Source organism: Grampus griseus (assembly GCF_964374135.1).
Source record: "Grampus griseus genome assembly, chromosome: 2".
Lineage (NCBI taxonomy): Eukaryota > Metazoa > Chordata > Mammalia > Artiodactyla > Delphinidae > Grampus > Grampus griseus.
The window spans coordinates 1062867-1085003 of NC_139018.1; the positions used below are offsets into that span (position 1 = coordinate 1062867).

At 67.7% G+C, this 22137-nt stretch overlaps 1 protein-coding gene across 2 annotated transcripts in view; it reads right to left on the reverse strand.

Annotated features, from left to right (window-relative positions):
- The window catches only part of INF2 (inverted formin 2), a 28435-nt gene continuing 6298 nt past the window's right edge, over positions 1 to 22137 (reverse strand). Inside the window, exons 2-23 of one of the 2 annotated variants that reach the window (XM_082648562.1) lie at positions 16275 to 16674; positions 14683 to 14798; positions 14458 to 14617; positions 13940 to 13973; positions 12855 to 12996; positions 12043 to 12184; positions 11198 to 11836; positions 10516 to 10661; positions 10379 to 10440; positions 9598 to 9700; positions 9375 to 9460; positions 8789 to 8889; positions 8194 to 8264; positions 7997 to 8104; positions 7613 to 7683; positions 6425 to 6545; positions 5948 to 6112; positions 5781 to 5865; positions 5459 to 5599; positions 4209 to 4838; positions 3724 to 3780; positions 1 to 999 (exon numbers count right to left, since the gene is read on the reverse strand). In XM_082648562.1, coding sequence (XP_082504688.1) covers positions 3725 to 3780; positions 4209 to 4838; positions 5459 to 5599; positions 5781 to 5865; positions 5948 to 6112; positions 6425 to 6545; positions 7613 to 7683; positions 7997 to 8104; positions 8194 to 8264; positions 8789 to 8889; positions 9375 to 9460; positions 9598 to 9700; positions 10379 to 10440; positions 10516 to 10661; positions 11198 to 11836; positions 12043 to 12184; positions 12855 to 12996; positions 13940 to 13973; positions 14458 to 14617; positions 14683 to 14798; positions 16275 to 16665 — 3570 coding nt within the window. In that variant the 5' untranslated portion in view covers positions 16666 to 16674 and the 3' untranslated portion in view covers positions 1 to 999; position 3724. The remainder of the gene's footprint in view (positions 1000 to 3723; positions 3781 to 4208; positions 4839 to 5458; positions 5600 to 5780; positions 5866 to 5947; positions 6113 to 6424; positions 6546 to 7612; positions 7684 to 7996; positions 8105 to 8193; positions 8265 to 8788; positions 8890 to 9374; positions 9461 to 9597; positions 9701 to 10378; positions 10441 to 10515; positions 10662 to 11197; positions 11837 to 12042; positions 12185 to 12854; positions 12997 to 13939; positions 13974 to 14457; positions 14618 to 14682; positions 14799 to 16274; positions 16675 to 22137) is intronic. The other variant, XM_082648563.1, reaches the window with a different exon arrangement.

Below are 22137 nucleotides of genomic sequence, written 5' to 3' on the forward strand. Positions count from 1 at the left end.
CAAGCTTTGCTCTTTATTGGCCAAAGTTCCTCCAGTCTCAGCAGCACACAGCGGGGGATGGGGAGGATGGGGGGTGGGCGAGCGCAGTGTGGGCAGGGGCCCCACGGGGTCAGAGACGGGAGCCCCTCTGGCTAGATCCGTCCGGTCCCCTAGGCCTGGATCCCGGCCTCCCCTCAGCCCAGCCGGGTCTGGAGGTGGGAGCAGCAGCTCGCAGGGCGGGTTGTGCTGTCCATGAGGGGACCAGGTCCTGGCTGTGGCCACAAGGGCAGACCCCTCCCTGCCTCAGGGCTGGAGATGCTAGGATGCGTGTCAACTCCATGGGGTTCCCCCCCCCCCTTCTGAGTAGAGGGACGCTGGCCCTCCCATGCACTGTCAGACAGCCTGCCTCTACCCAAAGGCCCTGGGGTCCTCTCACCCACCTACCTATCCCCGACTGGGCCACCACAGAACTGTGGAAACGCATAAACAATCCCATTTCAGTGAAACACGACTGCTTCAGACCAACTGAGTGGGCTGAGGGGCTGAGCTGTGGCGCCGGGGCTCCAGCGCCCCCACCCGCCCCGGCTAACCGCAGCTGCAGGGGGAGGGGGTCTGTGAGGGCCTGTCCCCAGAAGCAGCTGGGTGCCGGGTGACAAGCTCAGTGGTGCTGGACCCGCAGCCACCGGACCCTGCCTCCTGCAGGCTGCGGGCGGGCGCCGTGGTGCATGCGGTGTGGGGTCGGGGCTGGGCATCGGCGTTTAGAAAGCAAACCGCGAGGGGCTGGGGGCATTCAGGCAGGCCAGGAAGGCGCCAGGCAGGCCGGGCCCCAGTGCCCGTTGGGGTCCCAGCCGCAAGCCCCTGCCAGGGCTCCGGGAGACCGCGGCACTGGCTGGGTAAGGCACAGGGTTTCGGTTTCCCGGGGGCCAGTCCCAGCCTGGCCCTGGAGGAGCCCCGCTCGGCAGCACGTCCAGCGGTCCTGCTGTGGGTCCTCTCACTTGGTTCTGGGCCGGGGCCTGAGGCCTGCGGGGAGGGAGAGGAAAGAACTCGGTCAGGAGCAGCCTTGCTGTGGGCGGTGGCAGGGGGCCCGCAGCGGGTCCCCAGGCTCCTGCTGCCCCCTGCTGCCCCCTGCCCAGTGGGCTGCACCGCGTGTCCCCAGGTCCACTCGGACGGCAGGCCCTTTCTCTGGAGCAGCGAGGCTCACACAGGAAGCAGGTGACTGCTGCCCCCGTCCACCTGTCCAGACCGGGTTTCACAAAGCACGTTTCATCACCAGGCGGGCGGGGTCTCCCCAGGTCTCACTCCATCTGTACTCACGGGTCCCCACTGTCACCAGCTCTCCCTGGAGGCCCCAGTCACTTCCCCACCGGCCCCTCATGTGGATGCCTCCTGCCGTGTCTTTCTGCAGCTCCGTCCTCAGGGCACCGGGCCCTACACCTGTGGCTCCTGCCCCAGGCCGGCCCTGCGCCCACCCAGTGCCCTCCATGCTCTCTAGTCCCGGGGCCCTCGCCTGGCTGTTGCCCCCAGATGCCCTGCGCCCACGGCACCCCGGAGCCAGGCGGCAGCGTGGGGCTCGGGGACCAGAGCTCAAAAGAGATGGGGCAGGAGTAGAGGATCAGAGTCCCCCAACACTGTGGCTGCAGGCCCAGGAGGGACAGTCAGGTGGGCCTGGGCCGGGCCGGGGCGGGCAGAGGGAGCGGGGGCGGGGCTGCACCCAGGAAAGGACCAGAGGAGCGGGCGGAGGCGCCCTGACGCCACTCCTCCCACTCTTGCCGTGGCCACGCGAGCACTGCAGCAGAGGACGGAACACACCACCCACGCTCGACACTTGCACGATTGAAAGATGGCACGACAGAACAGAAATGCTGGTGCAAACTGGGGGCCGTCACTCCGGGCATCACCCACCTGCTGCTTACTAATCAGAGTGAAAACACTCCTTGTGCAGCGGGGCTCTGCCACAACCACCACCGTAACACGTCTGGGTCGGCGTCAATGCCACCGACGCCGGGACAGACAGGCCCCTGAGCCCCTCCCGCGATGCTCTGGGGAGGACTCACGTCACGGGTGTAGGATTCCTGCCTTAAATGCAACCTGGACCCAGGTGGGGGACAAACAGGACACCTCCAAAGTGACTTCGTGTCTGCGGTGTTATGCAAGACAAAAGGGGCTGGACGTGTGGTCCTGGGCAGGACTTTGTTTCCAGAAAAGCAAAGCAACGACTATGACAGGTAGACTGGGACCAGGGGTCACCCCGGCCGGGGCTGCAGGTAAAAACAGCTCGGTGTCTGGGTGCGCGGGAGAATGGCCCTGACCTGGGGGCCCCGGGGACAAACCCCGGCACAAAGTATCCTGATGGCTATAAGCAACCCTCACGTAGGTCCGTAAAGCTGTGGGGGTGGGGGAGCAATGCAGCAGACGTCAGCAATTCTCCTATGTTTTCCACATTTTCGTAATTTCAGGGTAAAGGGTAGGTGCTGTTCATTGGCACCTCCTCACAAATTTCCTGTCGAGTTGAAGTTTTTCTCCAAATAAGAAGTTGGGGAGACAAGGAGGGTAGGGGTTCTTCCTCCCGTCCTAACACTGGGATGACAGGGCCCACGAGCCTGCAGACTGGGAGCCCCAGGCCTGGCCGGGGGTGGGGGGGGACTGGGGGAGCGCAGACCCTGCACCGGGCACAGCGGTCTTTCACCAGACAGTGGCCACACATGGTTGCTGTCCCCGAACGCATGGACTGCACACTCCAATGTCCCCCACACCTAGGGCCAGCAGCTGGGGCTGCAAGGACAAATCCTGGCCCCGAGGGACAGGCGGGTGCCCTCGTGAAAGCAGACAGCCCAGCTCAGCACCCCCCGGGGGGCAACCCCCCGCAGCGCAGGGGGAAGGCTGAGCCCCGCAGCAAGGCTGAACTAGGTCACAGCTGCACTGGACCACACCCCTGCCCTGGGCTCCGGCACCAGCCCGACCTCACCTCGATGCCCTGGCCAAGCCCCGGGCACATCGGGCAGCAGGTGTGTGAGGAACAGAGGGCGCCCCCCCCCCCCACACAGAGCTCCCACCCAGGCGGGGCTCCGGGGCCCTGCACCAGATCACGGCCCACAGCACAGGCCGCGACGCCATGGGGACCCAGGCCCGTCACTCCGGTTGCAGCTGTGAGCCTCGGCAAAGACCCTGACTGTCCCACCCCATCGCGGGAGTCCCAGGAGGTGCCCACAGACCCACCCGCTGCCTCCAGGGAGAGGACGCCTGTGCATCCCCACAGGGGCCGGTGGCCTGCCTGTCCCTGGCAGCGGCCTCCAGGGTCTTCCCTGTCCCTCAACGGTCTCCCTGGGGACACGTGTGGCTGGAGCCAGGGCCAGAGGAGGGCCGGGTGCCCTGTGGATAGACTTGGGGGAAGCGAAGCCTGGCGGCCGGGAGTTAGCACGAGGCTCCGGCCGGGCGACCTCAGCCTGGTGGCCGGGCCGAGGGCCACGCCGTCCCCACCCTCCGGGCCCTGGAGCCCTGCTCCCCAAGGGCATCCTGGCGGGCCCTGTCCACCCCGTCGGCCCGGCGGAGGCTCTGAGGCCGCACCTCCCCCAACTAGGCGAGGCACAGCTCCCGCCCTTCTCCGAGAGGGAGGGGAAGCCGGGCACCGCGGCCCGGGGGACGCTGGCTGGAGGGCTGGGGGAGCTGGGTTAGTGTCCAGGAGGGCCGGGCGCGGGCCCTGCCTCTGCTGCCACCGTTAGTGCTGAGCGCCAGGCTGGTACGTACCTTACTGGATCACACAGAGTCTTTTTGTTTTATTATCGTCAGGGTCAAGGGCAACCTCTGCTTCCAAATAAAAGAAACGCGCTCAACAGCTCGCCCCTCATGAGCGACCCTGAGCTCAGAGCGTGGACGCTGAGCCGGAACACAGTCGCACCCCAGGCCCCTCGCCGCGCCCTGCTGGAGGTGGCCCACGTAAGGCAGGCGTCAGCGGGTTAGAGGTGTGCTGGCTGGACGGTGCCCCCCAAGGCTGCCCCTTCCCGGAGCAGAGGCGCTGCCACCTCCTCTCTGGCAGGACACAGAGATGCCCCGGGAATCGCCCACACTCGGGCGGGGGGGAAGGGGTGGCAGCGGCCGGCCGCAAGGGGAGCTCCAGGGCCCTGGCGTGTGACGAATGAGCTCCAATCACGCGCCAATGCCCGGAGCCCTGCCGACTCGCCTGCCTGGTACTCCTGCTCGGGGTACAAGGAGGGAGGGGGGCCCCAAGTTACCTTCCTGGCTCCTGGAGGGGCGCTTCTTCCTTCGCTTGCCTGTGCCCTTTGACGTCCGGCCCTGGGCCCTGGGGAGGGCGCCAGACCCTGATGAGTCAGTCACAGCCTCCTCGGAGAAGGACCTGTCCAGGGAGGTGTCCAGGGCGGAGTCCGGGGCTGTGTGCTCATCATCTTCGTCTCCGTCCCCGCCACGGCCTGCGGCAGGGAGGCCAGCACCGCGGCCGTGGGCAGTTGCATCCTCTGCGCCCTCGCCTGTGGTGTCAGCCTCGGCCTGGCGGGCGCCCGGAGGGGCCGTGGGTTCCTCCGTGTCTTGGCTCAAACCCGTTGCCTTGGAGGGCTTGTCACTGGAGAAGTTGAGCGGCTTCAGGGCCTGAGTGCCTCCCAGCACCAATGAGGGCTGGGGGCCCAGAGGGTCGTCGGTGGCCAGGACATCACTGGCATCCATGTACCAGGAAGAACGCCTCTCCAGGGGCCCAGGACCACCCTTCTCTGATGAGTCTCCAGCGGGCTGGGGGCTGCTGGGGGCGGCATCAGCGAGACCCCAGCCGCGGGGCTCCTTGGCCACTGCGGCGTCGAGACCAGGCTCCGACGTGGGGAGGCTGGTGCCTCCCACAGGATCCCTGGTGGCCGCTGTGGATGGAGTACCCATCAGTGGAGGGCAGGGGCCCCTCAGTGATCCCCATCCCTAGAGCCTGCCCAAGTCGAATACCACCCACCCTGCAAAGCCCCCCCCCCGGGAAGCTTTTCCTGGTGGCCGAGTGCGGGTTCCCACAGGGCAGGCCCAGGCCTTGATGTCCATGGTCTGTCCACGGTCGGGGGGGGGGACGCTGGGCCCCGAGACGATGGCACGTCGCCACCCCTGCCCCCAGAGTCCCCAAGGAGCCCAAGGCAGCCTTCTCAGGAGTGGAGAGTCCCACCCCAGGGCCTCATGCCTGCCTCCTCCACCACCACAGAGCCCCTCTGAGCCCCAGGGCATCTGTCAGAGGGCCCATTGGCCCGACTCCTCTGCCGGCCTGGGGGCTGGACGGGTGGCCGTCACACCAGCCGGGGAGCTCTCTTGCAGCAGACACACGCGGAAGCATTGTGGGGGTGAGCTGGCCCTTATCTCAGGGCAGCAGGGGAGAGGAGTGGGCTCTCCTGTGAAATCAAGGAGGGCTTCTTGGAGGAAGGGAGGCCCCGGGCTGCAAGGATGGCATAGCGCGGGGGTGGCGGGAAGCAAGTGGTGACAGGGAGGCGGGGGAGGGTCTCACCAGGTGCCTTGTTCCTCGGGGGGTCTGCGGCCGTGTCCCCTCGGCCACGGGCCGTCTTGCGCAGCTGGAAGCCCTTCCTGATGTCAGCCAGCAAGGCGTCGATGACACACACCTCCTCCTGCTTCCCGCCTCCCTGCCTGACTGAGAAGCCCAGAGACGCGGCTCAGAGGGTCCCTGGAGCCCACCCGCGGAATCGCCCCAGAGGAGGGGATGTAGTGCTGCAAGACTTCCAAGGAAGGAGGAGTGGCCATGGCCCAGGCCCGCCCCCCCCCCCCCCCCCCCGCTGCCTTTGGCACAGCCTCACCAGGCTTCCCGCCCTCACCCCGCAGCCCGCGGGCCTCGTCTTCCTCTGCCAGCTGCTTCCTCCTCTCAGCCCTGGCCGCCCGCTCCTTCCGGTCCCTGTTCTCCTGCGGGACAGATGCGGCCCGTGAGCCCGGCCCCCCATCACCCCCATTCCGCCCGCCCTACCCGGCAATGGCGGGGGCCCACCTTCAGGGCGCGGATGAAGAGGTCCCGGAAGGCCTTCATGGTGCTGAGCGTGTCCTCCAGGGACAGCTGCTGGGCATCCTCACACAGGTAGGTGGCCAGCTCCAGCTGCTTCTGCCTGATGGCCTGGAACACCTCCTCCACCTCCTGGGAGGCCGTGATGCCGGCCTGGGGGCACAGGGGCAGGGTCATGGCCCTGAGGGGGCCCACGCAGGGCACCACCTGCTGTCATAGGGAGATGCCCAGGCTGGAGCCCCAGGGAGGGCGCGGTGGGGCCCATGGCCGCAGGAGGATGGCCACCGGCACAGGCCCTGCCGGCGTTGTGGTCTCTGAGCAGGACCGAGGGTCTGAGCACTGCGGCCGCAGGATCAGGGACCAGGAATAGGGGGCCGCCCTCCCGGAGGGGGGTCTCTCACTCTGGCTCTCTCCTCCCCACGCTCACCTGCCCCCCGCCCAGGGCCCCACCCACCCAGCACCTGCCTGGAGGCGTTGGGAGTACTGCTCCTGAACCTCCGGGATGGAGGAAGACACCTTCCGTTCCATCTCCAGAAGCTTCTTCAGGTTACTGCTGCACTCCGACTGGATGATCTCAAGGTTTATCCTGAAGGAGCCAGAGGGCCGTTAAAGTCAGGGGACGGCTGGTGTCCAGGCTTGCTGGGACAGCGGGGGACCCCCGGACTGCTCACCCTCAGGGACAGGGGGGACCCCCCGACTGCACACCCTCAGGGACAGCAGGGACCCCCGACTGCACACCCTCAGGGACAGCGGGGACCCCCAACTGCACAGCCTCAGGGACAGCGGGGACCCCCCGACTGCACACCCTCAGGGACAGCGGGGACCCCCGGACTGCACAGCCTCAGGGACAGCGGGGACCCCCGGACTGCACAGCCTCAGGGACAGCGGGGACCCCCGGACTGCACAGCCTCAGGGACAGTGGGGACCCCCGGACTGCACAGCCTCAGGGACAGCGGGGACCCCAGACTGCACAGCCTCAGGGACAGTGGGACCCTCGGACTGCACATTCACTGGGACAGTGGAACCCCAGATTGCACAGCCACTGGCCGCCAGAAACACGTCAGAGCCTTCAGATGGCCTAAGTGGGTTGGGATGAAGCGCCCAGCCTACAAGGTGCTGCGTCTGTGGCGTCAGGACAGTAACCCCCACGGATCAGCCTGTCCTCGCCTGACCCTCCACAAGGCGCAGCAGCCCCGCGACAAGAGGACCTTCCACGGTGGCACGGTGCCGGGCAGGGCCTGTGTGGGAGTGTGGACCCTGCAGGTGGATGGCCTGGGCTGCCCTCCCAGAGCTGCACCTGGGCTATGTGACCCCATGGACCCGGCCCTGCTTCCCCGGGCCTCAGTTTCCCTCCTTGTACAGTGGGGTGGCATGGCCTCATCTTGAAGGTTAACCTTGTGAAGAGGTCATGTTAGACCAGCCCCTGGCGTGACCGTAGTCAGGTCGCTCCCCAACATCCTAGGCCTCGGTTTCTTCCTCTAGGTCACACGGGCACAGGCCACGGCGGACGCGAGGTCTTGCCCAGGGTGAGAGTGTCTATCAGGCAGCAGATCCTGGGGGGCCGGGGTGGTGCCGCAACGTGCGACCCAGCCTAGTCCAGCCGCCCCACTGGCTGGGGAGCGGGCAGTGGGGGGCAGGGCAGGAGGTACCTACCCTGCCGCTCGGGAGGGTGGCTCCAGGTCCTGGGGCAGCTGCAGGAGGTCTGGGTGGCTCTCCTCCACCTCCTGCAACACGACGTGTCCGGTGAGACCCGCTGAGGCCACCCTGCAACTCCCCACCCTCAGCAGCTGTGGTTCACGGCCCTCGGAAGCCCTCGGCACCCTGGGCCTCCAAGGCCTTCCCTCGGGCCTGGCCGGATTCTGCCGGTTTTGCTCTCCTTGGGGTCTGGGGAGGGACGGTGGCCAGTTGGAGTGGGTGAGGACTGCGGGGGGTGCAGTGGTGTGAAGGGGAGACCGGGGGCTCAGATGGGAGCCCCGAGGGGCTGCGGGCAGAGCGGGGCGTGGGCGCCATCCCGAAGGCCCCCCAGGCCGCAGACACCTCCAGCACGTGGTGCAGCAGCGTGACGCGGCCCTGCTGGGCCTTGGTCTCTGTGAGTTTCAGCAGCGCGCTCATCTTGAAGCCGTCCGCGTCCCCGGTGTGGCTGCCCTGCGAGGGCGGGAAGTGAGCCTCTCGGCCTGGGCCCGGGGCCAGGTGGGGATCAGGGAGCAAGGGCGGGCTGCGTGCTGCCCACTCACGTAGTTGAGGAAGTTCCCGATTTTCAGGATCAGCAGGCAGAAGACGGGCAGCCGGTGGCTGGCGAGCAGGCCTGCAGGATGGCGTCCCTTCACTGCCTCCCCGCACCCCACGCACCCCACCTCCCCGCTAGGCTCCAGGGCACGAGGGAGCGGGCAGGGCAGCGGAAACGTGACTGAAAGCAAGCCTGGAGGCTCCGGAAGCAGGAGCGACATGGGCGCTCACTGAGCCTCACGCCCCCGGGGGCAGGTGACCACTGCCCATTCTGGGGGCGAGGACAGAGGGGAACCTCTGCCACCTGCAGCCACCCTGGCTCTCAGTCTGTGGCCAAGACGACAGGGGACATCCCCACCCGGCGTGCAACCCCAGCGGAACCGAGCCATGCCTCGGTGGTCAGGCCCGTCCGTGTCCCTGCCCGCTGGCTGGGGACTCCTCGCTCAAGGAAAGCGGTGTGCGTGTGTGTGCGTGTATGTGTGTCGGCGTGGGCATGCGTGAGTGCGTGCACGGCTCAGGCTTCAAGACGGGGCGGTGGTCTACAGGGAGGGGAAGGTTGGCACCCCCAGGGCCTGCCCGCCCCCAGCCGGGTGCCCCACTCACCCTCGCAGGCGGCGAGCAGTAGCTGGGCCTTGGGCCGCACCATGTCCAGCACGACGGCCGTGCCCTCGCACAGCAGCATGCACTCGACCCGGAGCTGGTAGCTGGGGCGGCAGGGCGGGAGCTCAGGGCCTGGGGGCCTCCACCCACCCGCCCTGGGCCCGCAGGGTCCTCTCGGCAGCGCTGGTGGGGGGTGGTCCCACGGCCTGGCCCTGTTCAGCATGCAGCTTCCCGGGCCTGGCGCGGGCCCGGGAAGGGCGCTCTGGACAAGCCCCAGGCTGCCGAAGATAAGGGCAGGCGCTCCCCCGCGGGGCACCCCTCGCTCCTAGAACAGGGGCCTTCCCGGGGGTCACACGGGGGGGCCTGGGCCTGCCTGCTGGAGGCCACACAGCCCTGCCCGCTGCCCACCCCCAATGCCGTCGCCGGCCGGGAGGCCCTGGCCCACAGGGTCCCCTTGGAGGGCCCCGCGGCTAGGGACTGCTCTTCGTGGAACCCTGGGACGCGTCTACACAGCCCTGCTCTGTCCTCTGGGTCTGGGCCCAGCTCCCACCCGTGGGCAGGCCCTCGGGTGCAGGGCCGCCGAGCTCACCAGGGGATGTCCAGCAGGAGTAGGTAGAACTGGTCGGCGCTGGCCAGCCTGGCTCGATCCTCTGTGAAGGAGCGCAGGTGTTCAACCTGCAACAGGAGGCCCCCGCGTGCTCACCCAGGAGACCTGCGGCGGCTCGCTGAGGTGCCCGCTCACCGGGCACAGCTCTGGGTGGAGCTGCAGGCCCCTTGGGCCCCCCCGACACACACCTCTTGGGTCCACTCACCTCGTGCTTCTCGGGAAGGAGCTTGCGGAGCTGCTTGAGAACCTCCACGTCAAACTTGGTGGTGTCCCCAGCCCGGATCATAGCGGTGACCTCCTCGTTGGAGCTGGAGGGGTGAGAGGACGGAGGTGGTCACACGAGGCACCCCTCTTGGCCTCCTCGGGACCCTGCCAGCCTGGGACGGCCCTTGGCCCACGACACCTCTGCTGGTCATGCCCAGGTTGCCTCCCACACCTAGGAGGTCGCAGGGGCCAGGGCTGCGGGGCACAGAGAAGGCAAGCCACCTGCCCGGGGTCACACAGTAATGACGCTGGCGGCTGAATGGAACACTCCCCATCTGCCAGAGCGCCCTCTTCCTCCTCCTTCCAGGGGGCTGCTCAGGACACAGGTGGCTGTGCTGGCTCAGCGGTACCCAGTGAGCTCCCAGGCGGAACACCTGCTGCAGGGAAGGACTCAAGGGTTGGGAGGCTGGGCCACGTCCTCGGCCTGGCTTGGCCACCGCCTGTCTGTGGCTTAAAGGGTCCCCACCACTCTCTGGGTCTCATTTTCCCCAGGGAGTCTGGCCTAGTGGTCTTCAGAGCCCCCAGCTGGGGTCCTCTGTGGCTATTACCCGCGCTGTCTGTAGCCCCAGGGATGGCATGTGAACTTCCCAGGGTGGCCTGCAGAGGGCACTGCTGAGCCCAAGATGCGGGGCCGGGTCGGGCGGGGCCTGGGAGTCTGACTGGGGCTTGGCGGGAGGGGCCGGCTCTGCGACACCAGCTGCTCTCAGATCCTCGCAGCTCACCATCTAAACTGCTTCAGGAAGATGTTGAGGTTCAGGCTCTTCTTGGAGTCCAGAAAAGTGATCTGAAAAACATCCCTGACCCATCAGTACCTGGAGGGCAGCCACGGAGCCCTGTCTAAGCCCTGGCCCCTCCCTACCTCCTTGGGCTCCTTCCTGGCTGGGGCCACTGCTTGTTCCTTGGGCTTGGCCGCGGGGAAGGAGAAGAGCCGCTCGATGGTGGAGAAGTCAGGCTCCACCATCTCGGTGTCCGGGCTGCTCAGTGACGCCCACATAGAGCTGCGCTCTGCGGGCAAGGGGCCGCCAGTCAGGCTCACACCTACCCCGGGAGTCTGGGGTGCAGGTGGCCCGGGCCTTGGAGGGCTGGCAGGGATGCCCTGCCTGGGGCCCAGCCCAGGGCAAGCATACAGCGGGCACTTGATAAGTGCCTGGCAAAGGAAGCCCTCCAGCGGCTGCCACGCCACACGCGGGTGTGGCTGCACTGGGTGGGGCGTTGCGCCCAGGCTGGCAGGTGGCCTGGCCTCTAGCCAGCCTCGGCCTTGACCTCCTCTGAGCCATCAGCACTCAGCCCCTGGCGGCATCAGAGACACATACTGGCCTGCAGCTGTGCGAGGAGAGGGGCCTCAGAGGTGACCCCTGACCTGCCCCTGCCCCGGCTGCCCCCCATGGCGGCCGAGCCCCTGCCCTCAGAGGGGAGCCGCCTGGGGGCGTGGACTCACCTCGGGCCACGCTGGGACCCCTGACCTGCCCCTGCCCCGGCTGCCCCCCATGGCGGCCGAGCCCCTGCCCTCAGAGGGGAGCCCCCTGGGGGCGTGGACTCACCTCGGGCCACGCTGGACGGCAGCTTCTGCCAATTCAGCTTCTTCATGCGCAGGGTGGGGGGCTGCACCCGCCGGTGGCTGGGGAGCCAGGCGGAGCCCAGGCTGTGCGCCACGGTGATCTCCTCCATGCCGCCCGCTGCAGGGGGCCCGGAGGTGCCCGGCAGGGGCGGGGGCGGGGGTGGGCACCCCAGGCCTGGGGGTGGAGGCGGGGGAGGTATGGTCCCACTAGGGCCAGGCAGTGGGGGAGGTGGGGGTGAGGGAAACGCGGCCCCCAGGCTCGGCAGGGGCGGGGGTGGAGGAGGTGGGGGGGGCGGGGGCGGGGGACAGGTTGCGGTGCCAGGGAGGGGGGGTGCAGCTGGGGGCGGGGTGGGCGCCAGCTGCTCCGGGGCTGTGGGCTGTGGCGCCGTCCTGCCACTCTCGCCCTGGACGCTGGCAACGTGCAGGCCGGCGAGGGCTGCCGCTGGCTGCTGGCCCCCGACACCCACTGTCGGGGCACCGGTGTTTTCGGGGGAGCTGCCCCTTCGACTCTGGCTGAGGTTGACCTGGACACCCTTGTGGGCCTTGTCCAGGGAGTGAGGGCGGGGCCGCCCCTTGATGGACAGGAGCCGCTCGACCATCTCCTCCAGGGTGCACTCCTGGGCTGGGGTGGGAACATCCAGGTCAGGGTGGGGGGCATCCGGAAAGGTGCAGGCCCCCCCCCCGGGCAGAGGCGGGTTAGGGACCGAGGCTGGCCCCCCCCCACGGGCTAAGAGCCCAGTGTGCCCGCCAGGCTGGGGTCAGGGAGGGGGACGCGGGCGGGGGCTACAGGCACGGGGCCCCTGCCCACACCCCATCCCACCCACTCACTGTCACTGGCCAGGAGCACGGCCCGGTTCACCAGGCTCTCCAGGGCCTCCCAGAGCAGCTGGCTGGAGCGGAGGGTGGGCTCCAGATGCAGGAGGCCCTGCAGCACAGACAGCAGGTGGGCGGACACCGGGGAGCAGCTCACCTGGACGGGGTGGGCAAGGAGTACGGGTCACAGCCATCGCCTCCCCAGGAGCGTCCACCCTGTCACCCCTCTAGGCCCCACGGGGGCCCTGGCGATGTGCCTGAGTCAGGGCTCCCTGACGGGCACGCCGGTGACACCTGGGGTCAGGTCGGCGTGGGGGGGCGGTCTGTGCCCTGTGGGATGTGCAGCATCCTGGTCTCCCCCCACTCGAAGCCAGTCGCACCCGTGCTCAGTTGTGACAACAACCCCAGATGTCTCCAGATGTTTCTGGATGCCCCCGGGGACGCTGGCCCCTGGCTGAGAGCTGCTGGGTTCCGTGAAGGGAGCGGCTGAGCTGGACCAGAACCCAGCGCCCCGACTCGCTGGTCCCGAAGTCCCCTCGGTACCCCTCACGGTGGCCGGTGGGCTGGGCCCAGGACAGCGCAGCCAGCCTGTCCTCCTGGGTCCTGTGGCCCTGGCTCTGGCCGGAGACAGCCCAGACCCGGCCCCAGGCAGCGGACTCCAGCCTCTGCCTCTCTCCAGCCCCCCAGGCCTCTCAGCTCTGGATGTGGCTCCCGCCGGCCCCAGCAGGGCAGGGTATGGCCAGCGCAGGACAGGAGGCCCCTTCCAGCCCTGGGCCCACCGGCCTCTCCCCCAGACAGTCCCGGGAGGGGCTGCCCGCCCGGCCCACCTTGTGGAAGAGGGAGGCGAAGACCTCCTGGTGGCTGCTGACGTCGACGCCCCCGAAGACCCGCAGCAGCTCCTCTTCGTCCTCGGCCTTGGCCTCCCTGAAGGCCTCCAGCTGGATGAGCAGGTCCTCGTCCTCCAGGTCTCTGCGGCGGGAGGGTGGGAGGGGGGCGGGCGGGCTCAGCGGCTGCTCCCCCAGCCTCCCTGCCCCCGACAGGCGCGCACACAGCCCTGAGCAGGGCCCGAGGCCTGCAGGTGGCCGCCGTAGCCAGGGGCAGCCGGCCTCCCGGTCAGCTCCGCGCCCCTCGGGACAGGAAGCGCGAGTTCTCACACTCGCAGGGACAGACGGAGGGGCCGTGCCGCGGGGGGCACGGAAGGGGGGGCAGGCCCTCCTCTGGGTGCTGGAGGGCGGCACCAAGGCTGCCCCCGAGGCGTCCCCCCGGCCTCTGCGAGCAGGCGTGGGGCTCTGGCCTGAGCGGGGTGCTGTGCGTTCACCGAGCCCAGCACAGGCCCGTCCTCAGCCTGGGCAACGAGCCGCCCCCTCAGCGCCCGGCAGACCTCTGGCGGAGGCCGGCGTAGCCCCAGTCGCACCAGCTGGGGCTCCTACTGCTGGGGTGGCCCCCTGCCCACCTCCCTGGGGGTGGAGGCCCCACCCTGGAGCGTGGTCCTGGCAAGGCCTGGGATGGGCTTCTCAGCTACACGGGTTTCTAGATGTCCATTTAAATTTGAATTTTAAGTAAATACTGAACGATATTTAGCACAAGTATATCCGTGCGACATGTGGGACGTACTTATACTAACAGAGCGATCTGTTGTCTACCTACGATCCAATTTAACTGGGCGTCCTGTACCGTACCTGGTAACTTAGTCTCTCGGGGCAGCTCCCAAGCCCCTGGGTGGGAAGTTCTGCTTAATGGCCTGTCCAGCAGCGCTAGGAATGGCCAGCTGGGTTCTCCCTGGGACCTGGCCCCAGGAGCGGTGGGCCTGCTGGGGCCACTCCAGGAAGCCCCCTCCCTGCCCATCTGGACGCGCTGCTTGGGACCCAGGGGGAAGGGGGGCCTGGTTCTGGGGAGCAGAGTGGGGACTCACCGCAGCCGCATCAGAACGTCCAGCAGCTGCAGCCCTGGGAACGGACGGGTGCGGTAAGTCTCAGAGGCTGCTGCTCGGGCAGCCCACCCTTGGGTCACCCGCATCTTGGACACCTGCATCTCCACCCTTTCCCTGGGCTCACTCCTACCAGCCAAAGCACCCCGCCCATTCCCTCGGGACACTGGGGATATGGGGCTCTCGGGGGAGACCACACTGGACGCACAGTGGTCCCCAGTAAACGGTCCCTGGCACAGCCAGCAGGGCTGGAACTGGACGTCAGAGGACCCGCCTCCCTCCACTGCCCGGCAGCCTTGCACAGAGAGCCCTCCAGGGCTAATGTCCAGGGGTCCCGGGGCCCTCGGTCCACCGAAGGGAGCAGGTGGGGGCAGGAGGGTTCCCGGGCCCACGCAGAGCCTGCCTCTGGGGCCCTGGAGTGGAGGGCACGGGGCGTCTCCCCAGAAGGGGCAGCGCGGGCTGGGCGGCCAGGGCCCCAGTGGCGGGGGTCCGGGCAGGGCTACCGATGAACTCGCTGCGCAGCTGGGCGCGGGCGCGGACGTCCTCGGGGCCCAGGATGATGGCGTTGACCACGCTGAGCAGGGTGGCCACGTAGGGCACGTTGCCGCTGTCCGAGAGCTCGTTCATGATGACGCTGAAGCGGTACTGCTGACTGCGCACCGTCTGCAGGGTGGGCGGGGTCAGCGTGCCCCCAGGCCCCGCCCAGGCGCCGGCCACCCACCGCTCACCTTGTAATGGTCCAGGGCGTCCAGGGTCCGGGCGTGGCCCTCGGGCGAGTAGACGCACAGGGCCGCCAGCAGCTCCAGCACCTGCTTCTTGACCATCACGTTGGACGTGTCCAGAGCTGCCAAAGGCAGGGGGCCTCTCAGAGGGGCCCACCGACCCCAGCCCGGGCTTCCCTCCTCCCGCCCTGCCCCCACCCGTGCCCACCGACCCCTGCCCGGGCTTCCCTCCTCCCGCCCTGCCCCCACCCGTGCCCACCGACCCCAGCCCGGGCTTCCCTCCTCCCGCCCTGCCCCCACCCGTGCCCACCGACCCCAGCCCGGGCTTCCCTCCTCCCGCCCTGCCCCCACCCGTGCCCACCGACCCCTGCCCGGGCTTCCCTCCTCCCGCCCTGCCCCCACCTGTGCCCACTGCCCATCCTGGGCTCCCACACTTTAGCTGCCAAGTGCCTGGCTGGTGGAGGCCGGGGTGCCCTGTATCAGCCCACCGCCCACAGCAGGCGCTGGCCTCTGCAGACGCACTGACCGTCCCCGGGACCACGGGGAGGGGTGTGGAGGCAGGCACGGCCCCAGTCACCCGGGGTCGACTCCCGCTGGCCCTCAGGTCTAAGGGGGCCCCTGTGGGCTCCGGGCCCAAGGCCAACATTGGCAGCCCTCCCAGGGCTGAGCCCGTGTTTTCTCCAAACTTAGACCAACTGTGTTTACAGCAGACACAGCCTGCGATGCCTGCTTGTCCCCATGTACCCCTGCCTCCCACTGCATTCCCGGAGCTGGGAAAGTTTTGGGGGTGTCTCTCAGCTGGCCCTGCTGAGACTGAGGCACAAAGGACTCTATAGACAGCAACAGCCGGGCCTGGGCCGGGTGGTCTCTGGTTCGCTCGCCCACACAGGCCCTGCCCGGCCCGGAGCCCCGAGCATCGTGGGAGCAGCACAGCCTGGTAGGCAAAGAGCACGCAGTGACCACTGTCCACCAAGGGCCACTTGCGGTCTCTCCCAAGGACTGAGTTGGCTGCAGTCCGGGGAGACTTCCTGAAAGAGGTGACAGTGAACCAGAACTTGAAGGGCGGGCAGGACTTGGCAGGCACACGAGGGCACAGCAGCCTGAGCAGGGGGTGGAGACGGGGAGACCGGCGGCTGGGGAAGGAGAAGCCCCAGGTGGCCAGAGCAGGGATGGGGGCGGGGAGGGGGGTGGCGGTGGAGGACAACGCCGTTGGCAGGGGCCGCAGACCTGAAGGGCTGAGGCCGAGGAGCTCGGAGCCCGGCAGAGTGGAAGCGGGCCCCTCAGGTGGACGTGTGTTTCTGACCCAGGTGACTCCAGCTGCCACAGTGTGGACAGGGGCCCGGAGGCCAGAGACCGGGGAGGGGGCAGGGCCCAAACTAGCACAGGGCTAGGTGGAAAAGCAGGGCAAAGGCACAGAACAGAGGGGGCAACTAGGTACAGCTGGTAGAGGATCACGGCTCCAAGGTGGCCTGGAGGCTTCAGACTTGGGAAGATGGGAAACTGGTTCCTCCTCCAGGAAGTCCTCCCTGGCTGCCGGGCCAAGCTCTTTCTTCCTGTGCCCCAGCCCTCCCACCGCCTTCCCCAGCCCGAAGCCTCACCCTGGGAGAGCTGGCGCACGTAGGCCTGGTTGCTGAGGATGTACTGGATGCCCTCCTGGGAGTTCATGACGGCGCGCACGCAGCTGATGCAGGTGAGCTGCAGCAGGGCGTCGGCGATGCGGGCCACACCGCGGCCCGACAGGCGCGCCAGGGCCTCGAGCAGGAGGTCCAGGCCGCTCTGCTCCAGGAACTGCACCATCCAGCCCCCGTCGCTGCTCTCCAGCCGCTTGCGCAGCCCCGAGTAGTTGACCACGGAGGGCACCTGCAGCAGCCGGATGCACAGCTCGGGCTCAGCGCTCTCCAGGTTGGCCTCCGTGGGGTCCGAGTCCTGAGGCCCCAGCTTCTCCTTCAGCGCTGCCCACTTGCGCTGCGCGCCCTCCTTCACCGACATCTTGCTGAACTGTGGGGCCAGAGGAGAGGGGTGTCAGCCCCGAGCGCGGCCCCAGGCCCGGAGGAGAGCCACAGCCCAGCTTGGCCCCTGGCTGGTCAGTGGAGGCAACGTCCCCTGCTCCAGGCCTCTACCTGCCAACTGGGACTCATTGCGTTCCTTGCTGATGCCCAGGCCTGCCCGGGGGACACACTACTGGCAAACCCTCATCCCACCAGGGCTGCCACTGCCCACGGGCTTCCCCTGTGCCAGGCTCTGCTTACACCCATCCCGGTCTCGATCATCACGGCAACCAAGGAGGCAGCACCGCTGTCCTCACTGAAGGCACCAGGACCCCAGAAGGCTACACTGGCAGGAATACCACTGACCCAGCAGTGATCAGGCAGCAAAAATGGGGTCTCCGGGGCTCCCTTATCTGGCCCCCAGGGTGCTTCCCCTGCCCAGTGGACAGAATTAGATGGGGACAATAGGGTGGGCGGGGACAATTCCAGACCCTGGTCATTTCTAGCCTGCCCACAGCATCGGGAATGTGCCTGGGGAGGGGGGCTGACTCGAGGGTCATGTCCATCGCCCACCCAATTCAGGGCAAGGCCAGGGCCCTGTGGGGAGCAGCCCTGCCAGGCCCCAGTTTCTGTGGGCCTCAGTCTGTCAGTCTGCGTGCAGTGGAAGACCGGCGTCCCCCAGGCCTGTGGCTCTCGGAGACTGACCCGGATGCAACTGCAGGAGGTATGATCGCAGCCCAGAGAACATCCCCCGGCGGCCGAGGGGTGGCCCAGCCCAGAACGACCCCCAGACGTGCCCTTCCCCAAACGGAACAGCGGGACAGGTCACCACAGCCACCGAGGCCCCTCCCTGGGGCCCTGGGCTGTGACGCTGTCCCCAACCACAGACCCTGGGGCTGGCCCCCAGAGATCAGGGGCAGTCCAGGCTCTTCTGCGACCATGTATGGCTTGGGTCTTATATTTAGCGTGTGAGAAGGGCAGCGTGGAGGGAGGCCTCAGGGGCAGGGCACGGCAACACCACTGTGCCTCATGCCCAGGGCCTGGTGCCAGCACTGCCCACCCCGACCCTTGGCCTCCACCACCCGGCAGGCGGGCACAGTACGCCCCCACTTCACAGGAGCGGACACGGAGGCGGCACCCAGGGGAACCAGATCACGTGCCCACGGCCCCAGAGATGGAAATGGCAGAGCTGAGGTTGGACCCCGGAGGGCGGCCTGAGGCCCTCGAGATGCTGGATGTCCAGTGCAGCGTCACCCAAAGGGCTGCTGGCCCTGGTAGCTTAGAGGGGAGACCCGCGGGGCCACCTGAGGTCACAGGAGACAGGCTGAATGGGGCCAGGAGCCCAGGGGCCTGTCCCCGGCGGGGCTCGCGGCCCCAGCGCTCGCTGCTGTCTCTCTCGGAGGTCCTGCTCCCCCTCCGCCTGGGTGAGGGTCTTGGGCCTCCTCGCCCCTCCTCTGTCTGCAGGGGGTCCGCACCAGGAGTCCAGCACCCTCCCCCCACCCTTCATCCTCCCCCTGCCCACCTGCCCTGCGGGACCCACGGGGTCCTTCCAGGAAGCAGCCTGGCCGGGGGGAGAGGGGGCTGACCCCCAAGTGCCCCTAGCTCTGACGCTCCCAGCAGCCCCTGGCCGAGCCTGTTCCCTCATCTGCACCAGCGCCGGGCTGCTGGCAGCATCCTGAGGGGTGGGAGGCGAGGGGCCTGTGGGGTGCCCCTCAGCCCTCCCCCAGGGGCCCCCACGGCCTGGGTCCTGTGCTGGGCCAGGCCGGCTGGAAAAGCCGGGGCCCGCCCCGTGACTGCACCCTCCCAGGCCCGGCCGCCTCAGACCCCCAGGCACTCACCCAGATTCTCAGGACCTTCCGGCTGCCTCGGCCCATCGATTCTGGGCCTTGCCACCGGCTGCCCCTCACACTCTCCTGGCTTCTCATCACTGCTGACCACGGAGCTGCCCGGTACCAGCTGTGGCCCCGATCCCTCCCAGGCAGCCTCTCGGTGGAGGGGAGGGGGCCGCTCCCACCAGGACACGGAGAGCGCGGCAGACGGACCTCCGCACACACTGCCACCCGCCGCGGGTGCTGCCGCTTAAGGAGGACCCAGAACCCACCCTCCCTTCCCGCCCCGCCTCCACTGGCCCGAGTCCCTGGCTGCCTGGCACAGGCTGAGTGGACAGAGCGCGAACTCTCCCAGGCCAGCGCTCTGGCCTCCCAGTGTCCTCGCCAGCCAAGAGCCCCAGGGGTCCCTGGAAGCAGAGGCAGCCCATGTCACCAGAGCCACCCTTCCCGGTGCTGCCCCGTCCTCCCAGTGCACACCCAATCCCCGGGCCCACAGGCTTGCTGTCCTGAAAGACGCCCCCCACGGGAGCCCTGGGTCTGCGGGAGCGGAAGCAAGGCAGGGGACCAGCCCTGCCCGCCACCTGCCCACGAAGGATCCTACGCCACGTGCCCTGGCACCGAGCTCTGCCCCAGGCGCCGCGTGGGGCAGCGACGGTGCGCAGGGCTCGGCTGGCCATGGCCCAGTGAGCACAGGGCATCCAGCTGGGAGAGCAAGCTCAGCTAGTGACCCAGAGGCTTAGGTGGGGCGGCTTCTCTCCCTCTGTGATGCCCACCAGGGTGCCCAACATTGTCCAGGGCTGTCAGGCCCTGGGCCAAGGACATCCTCCTAGAAATGTTCCAACTGCTTTTCAGGATAAAGACTGAATACATAAATGGACCACGACCAGACCATATATAAACACGGAACTCTGAGCCACAGCTGCAGCCACCAGCCCGCAACACCCAGCCACCATCACAGGAACCAGCCCAGGAAGCAGCTCCCTCCGCGCCAGACCTGCAGGAAGTCAGACCTCCATCTCTAGCGACAGCCCAGGAAGCCCTACAGCCGCCCTGTGACACCCCCCACGGCCGGGACTTGATCCGTAACCCACGGCGTCCATGGTCTTTGTTCTCGCTTCTGACTGAGGACCAACCGGAGAAAACCGGACGTGCCCCCAGCCATCATGTGGATGCCCCGTGTCTTATGGGCCGTCCAGCTTCCCAGTCCCGCAGCCCCCATCACGACCGAGGCCCCCTTTTTCCTGTAAAGAAGCTTTCTGTACACAGAAGATATTTTAACGTATTAACATATATTATATAACACGCATGTAGATGGCTGTGTATGGAACATTCTAGGTCTGTAGTAACCAGCCAGCAGACGACTCCCTGGCCGCAGCAGCCTGGAATAAACAGCCTTTGCCTGTTCCCGTCCGGGCGGTGGCTGAGCGCTTCCAAAGCGAGCACCGGAGGAAATCAACCTTTACTGCCCTCAGGAGCACAGGCTGTGGGGACGGCCCTTCCTGACAACACCCGGGACGCTGCGTGGGAGGGAGCGTGGTGGAAGGCTGCTGCCTCCTTCCTGGGCTCACCGGCTGTGCGCCCAGGGAAGTTACTCTGCCCCTCTGTTCTCCATCTGCGAAGTGTCTCAGAGGGCTGCACCCGGTGGGCAGAGCGAGCGCGCAGGCTCTCCCGGCTCTTGTCGTCCTGTCCGTGGATGCCTGCCTCTCTGCCCTCGGGCCCCGCTCAGCCCTGGCCCACCGCGCAGCCAGTCCAGGCGCCGAGACCTGGCGGGACCACGGGGACCAAGCCAGTGTAGTCTAGTCAGGGCGGGGCCCCAAGCTCAGGAATGTGTTCCCAGTTCTGCGGGGGGGGGGGTCCCCCCCAGATGAGGGGTGTGGCCAGCCTGCCCAGAGCAGGGCCAGCACGGGAATTTGGAAGGGCAGACCGTTTTATGCAGCCAGCGCGGCAGGCTTAAGAAGAGCACGACCACCTGGGGCTCCCAGGGGTTCAAGTTCAAGTGGCTCAGGCCAGCCCCCGTCCCTTGGCGACTGAAGCACCCCCCTCTGTCCTCCAAGCAGTCCGCCCCACCCCTGCACCGAAGCTACAGGGGCAGTGACCCTTTGCAGAGAGACCCTGAGGCTGACGTCAGTGGGATGCTGCCGGCTGATCCTTAACGTTCACCTTTTTCCTTCCATTAACGTGGAGTTTCCACTTGGACCGGGTCATGCCTTCCCCTTCGGACGGGGACTCCAGAAGGTAGGGTCTCCCTCTGAGCTTTCCCAGGGTCAGCCCACCGATCCGGGTGTCCTGCTCATGGGCACTCGCCCAGCCCACACAGATGCCACTTCGTCAGACGCCCGTCTGGCCCTCCTCCTGCACCCGGCCAGCCTGGTACCTCCACCTGAGCACCCTCATGCCTGGGTAGCGGGGCACTCTCGGGAAGCCACCACCCCTGCCTGGCGGTCATCAACCTGAGTGCGTGCCTACGGCGGGGGCAGGGTCAAAGCTGGCCTCCCAGACCAGCCCCTGCAGATGGAGAAACTGAGCCAGAGAGGGCGAGCTGGTCCAGGCAGGCACTGGGCGCTGAGCTGTGTCCTGGGCACGGCTGCTGGGAGGCCCTGCACGGATCCACTGGACTTTGAGCAGCATGGTAGGGTGGGGAAGCCCAGACTCGGGGTAAGCACTTGGCACCTTGTGGAGGTGGGTGAGGCCTTCTGTTCCTCAGTCCCTGCAAGGGCTAGCGGAGGAGGGGCTCTGGGGCCGGAGCGGGGGCCAGGGCTAAGGAAGGTGCCGGTGAGGGGGACTGGCTGCCGGAGGCTGGGGAGACAGCTTTGGGGTAGCCCTGCCAGCATCAGCAAACGGGCTGGGGTGCTTCTGGGCCCAGAGCCAGCGAGGGCGGGGGCGGGTGCAAAGAGTTAGCTCGTCTTCCCCCGGGGTGGGCGTAAAACGGCAGGAGGGGGGTTCCGGAACTGGAAGGCAGGGGCTGCCACACTGTATTTTTAGCTCCTACAAGAACCCAAATTTTTCCACTGCCTGGCAACTCTTGGATTACATTCCTGGCAGCTCCTGGAGCTCAGGGGCAGCCCGGGCCCTGCTGGGTAGGAGGGGGAGCTGAGGCTGCCCTGCTGTGACCCCATTACCCCTCCTTTCCAGAATCTCGGCTCCTGTGTCATCTTCACCAGGCCCCGAGCCCTCAGGGTGCCTCAACTCAACTGTGTGGGTCACCTCCCGTGGGCTCATCCCCGGTAGGGGGTCCTGTGCACAGTGGGCCCCCGGGAAGGAACTGCGCGTCCACCCATCGCCTGCCCGTACCTGGGCGTGGAGTGTGCAGGGTCCTCACAGGTCCCTGGCCCGTCTCCCGTCCAAGGAGCCCTCCTGCCCGCCCCACCTGCCGTCTCCAGGATGGGGTGTGAGGCCCCTGCCTCCGGAGCCCTCACTGCATCCAGCAGCGGGACAGAGGGGCCCGCTGGGAGGTGGGTGGGCGCCAAGACATTCGCGGCAGCACCAAATTAAAACCCAGAGGTGACAACCAGGGTGCCAGGCGCACTGTGTGGGATTCCAGCCACGTGAAATGTGACGTGTCGCACGAGACACGTGCCAAACGCTAAGAGATGATGCATCCACGGTGAATATGGTCATTTTCGTGATTATAAAGGGACAGAGCA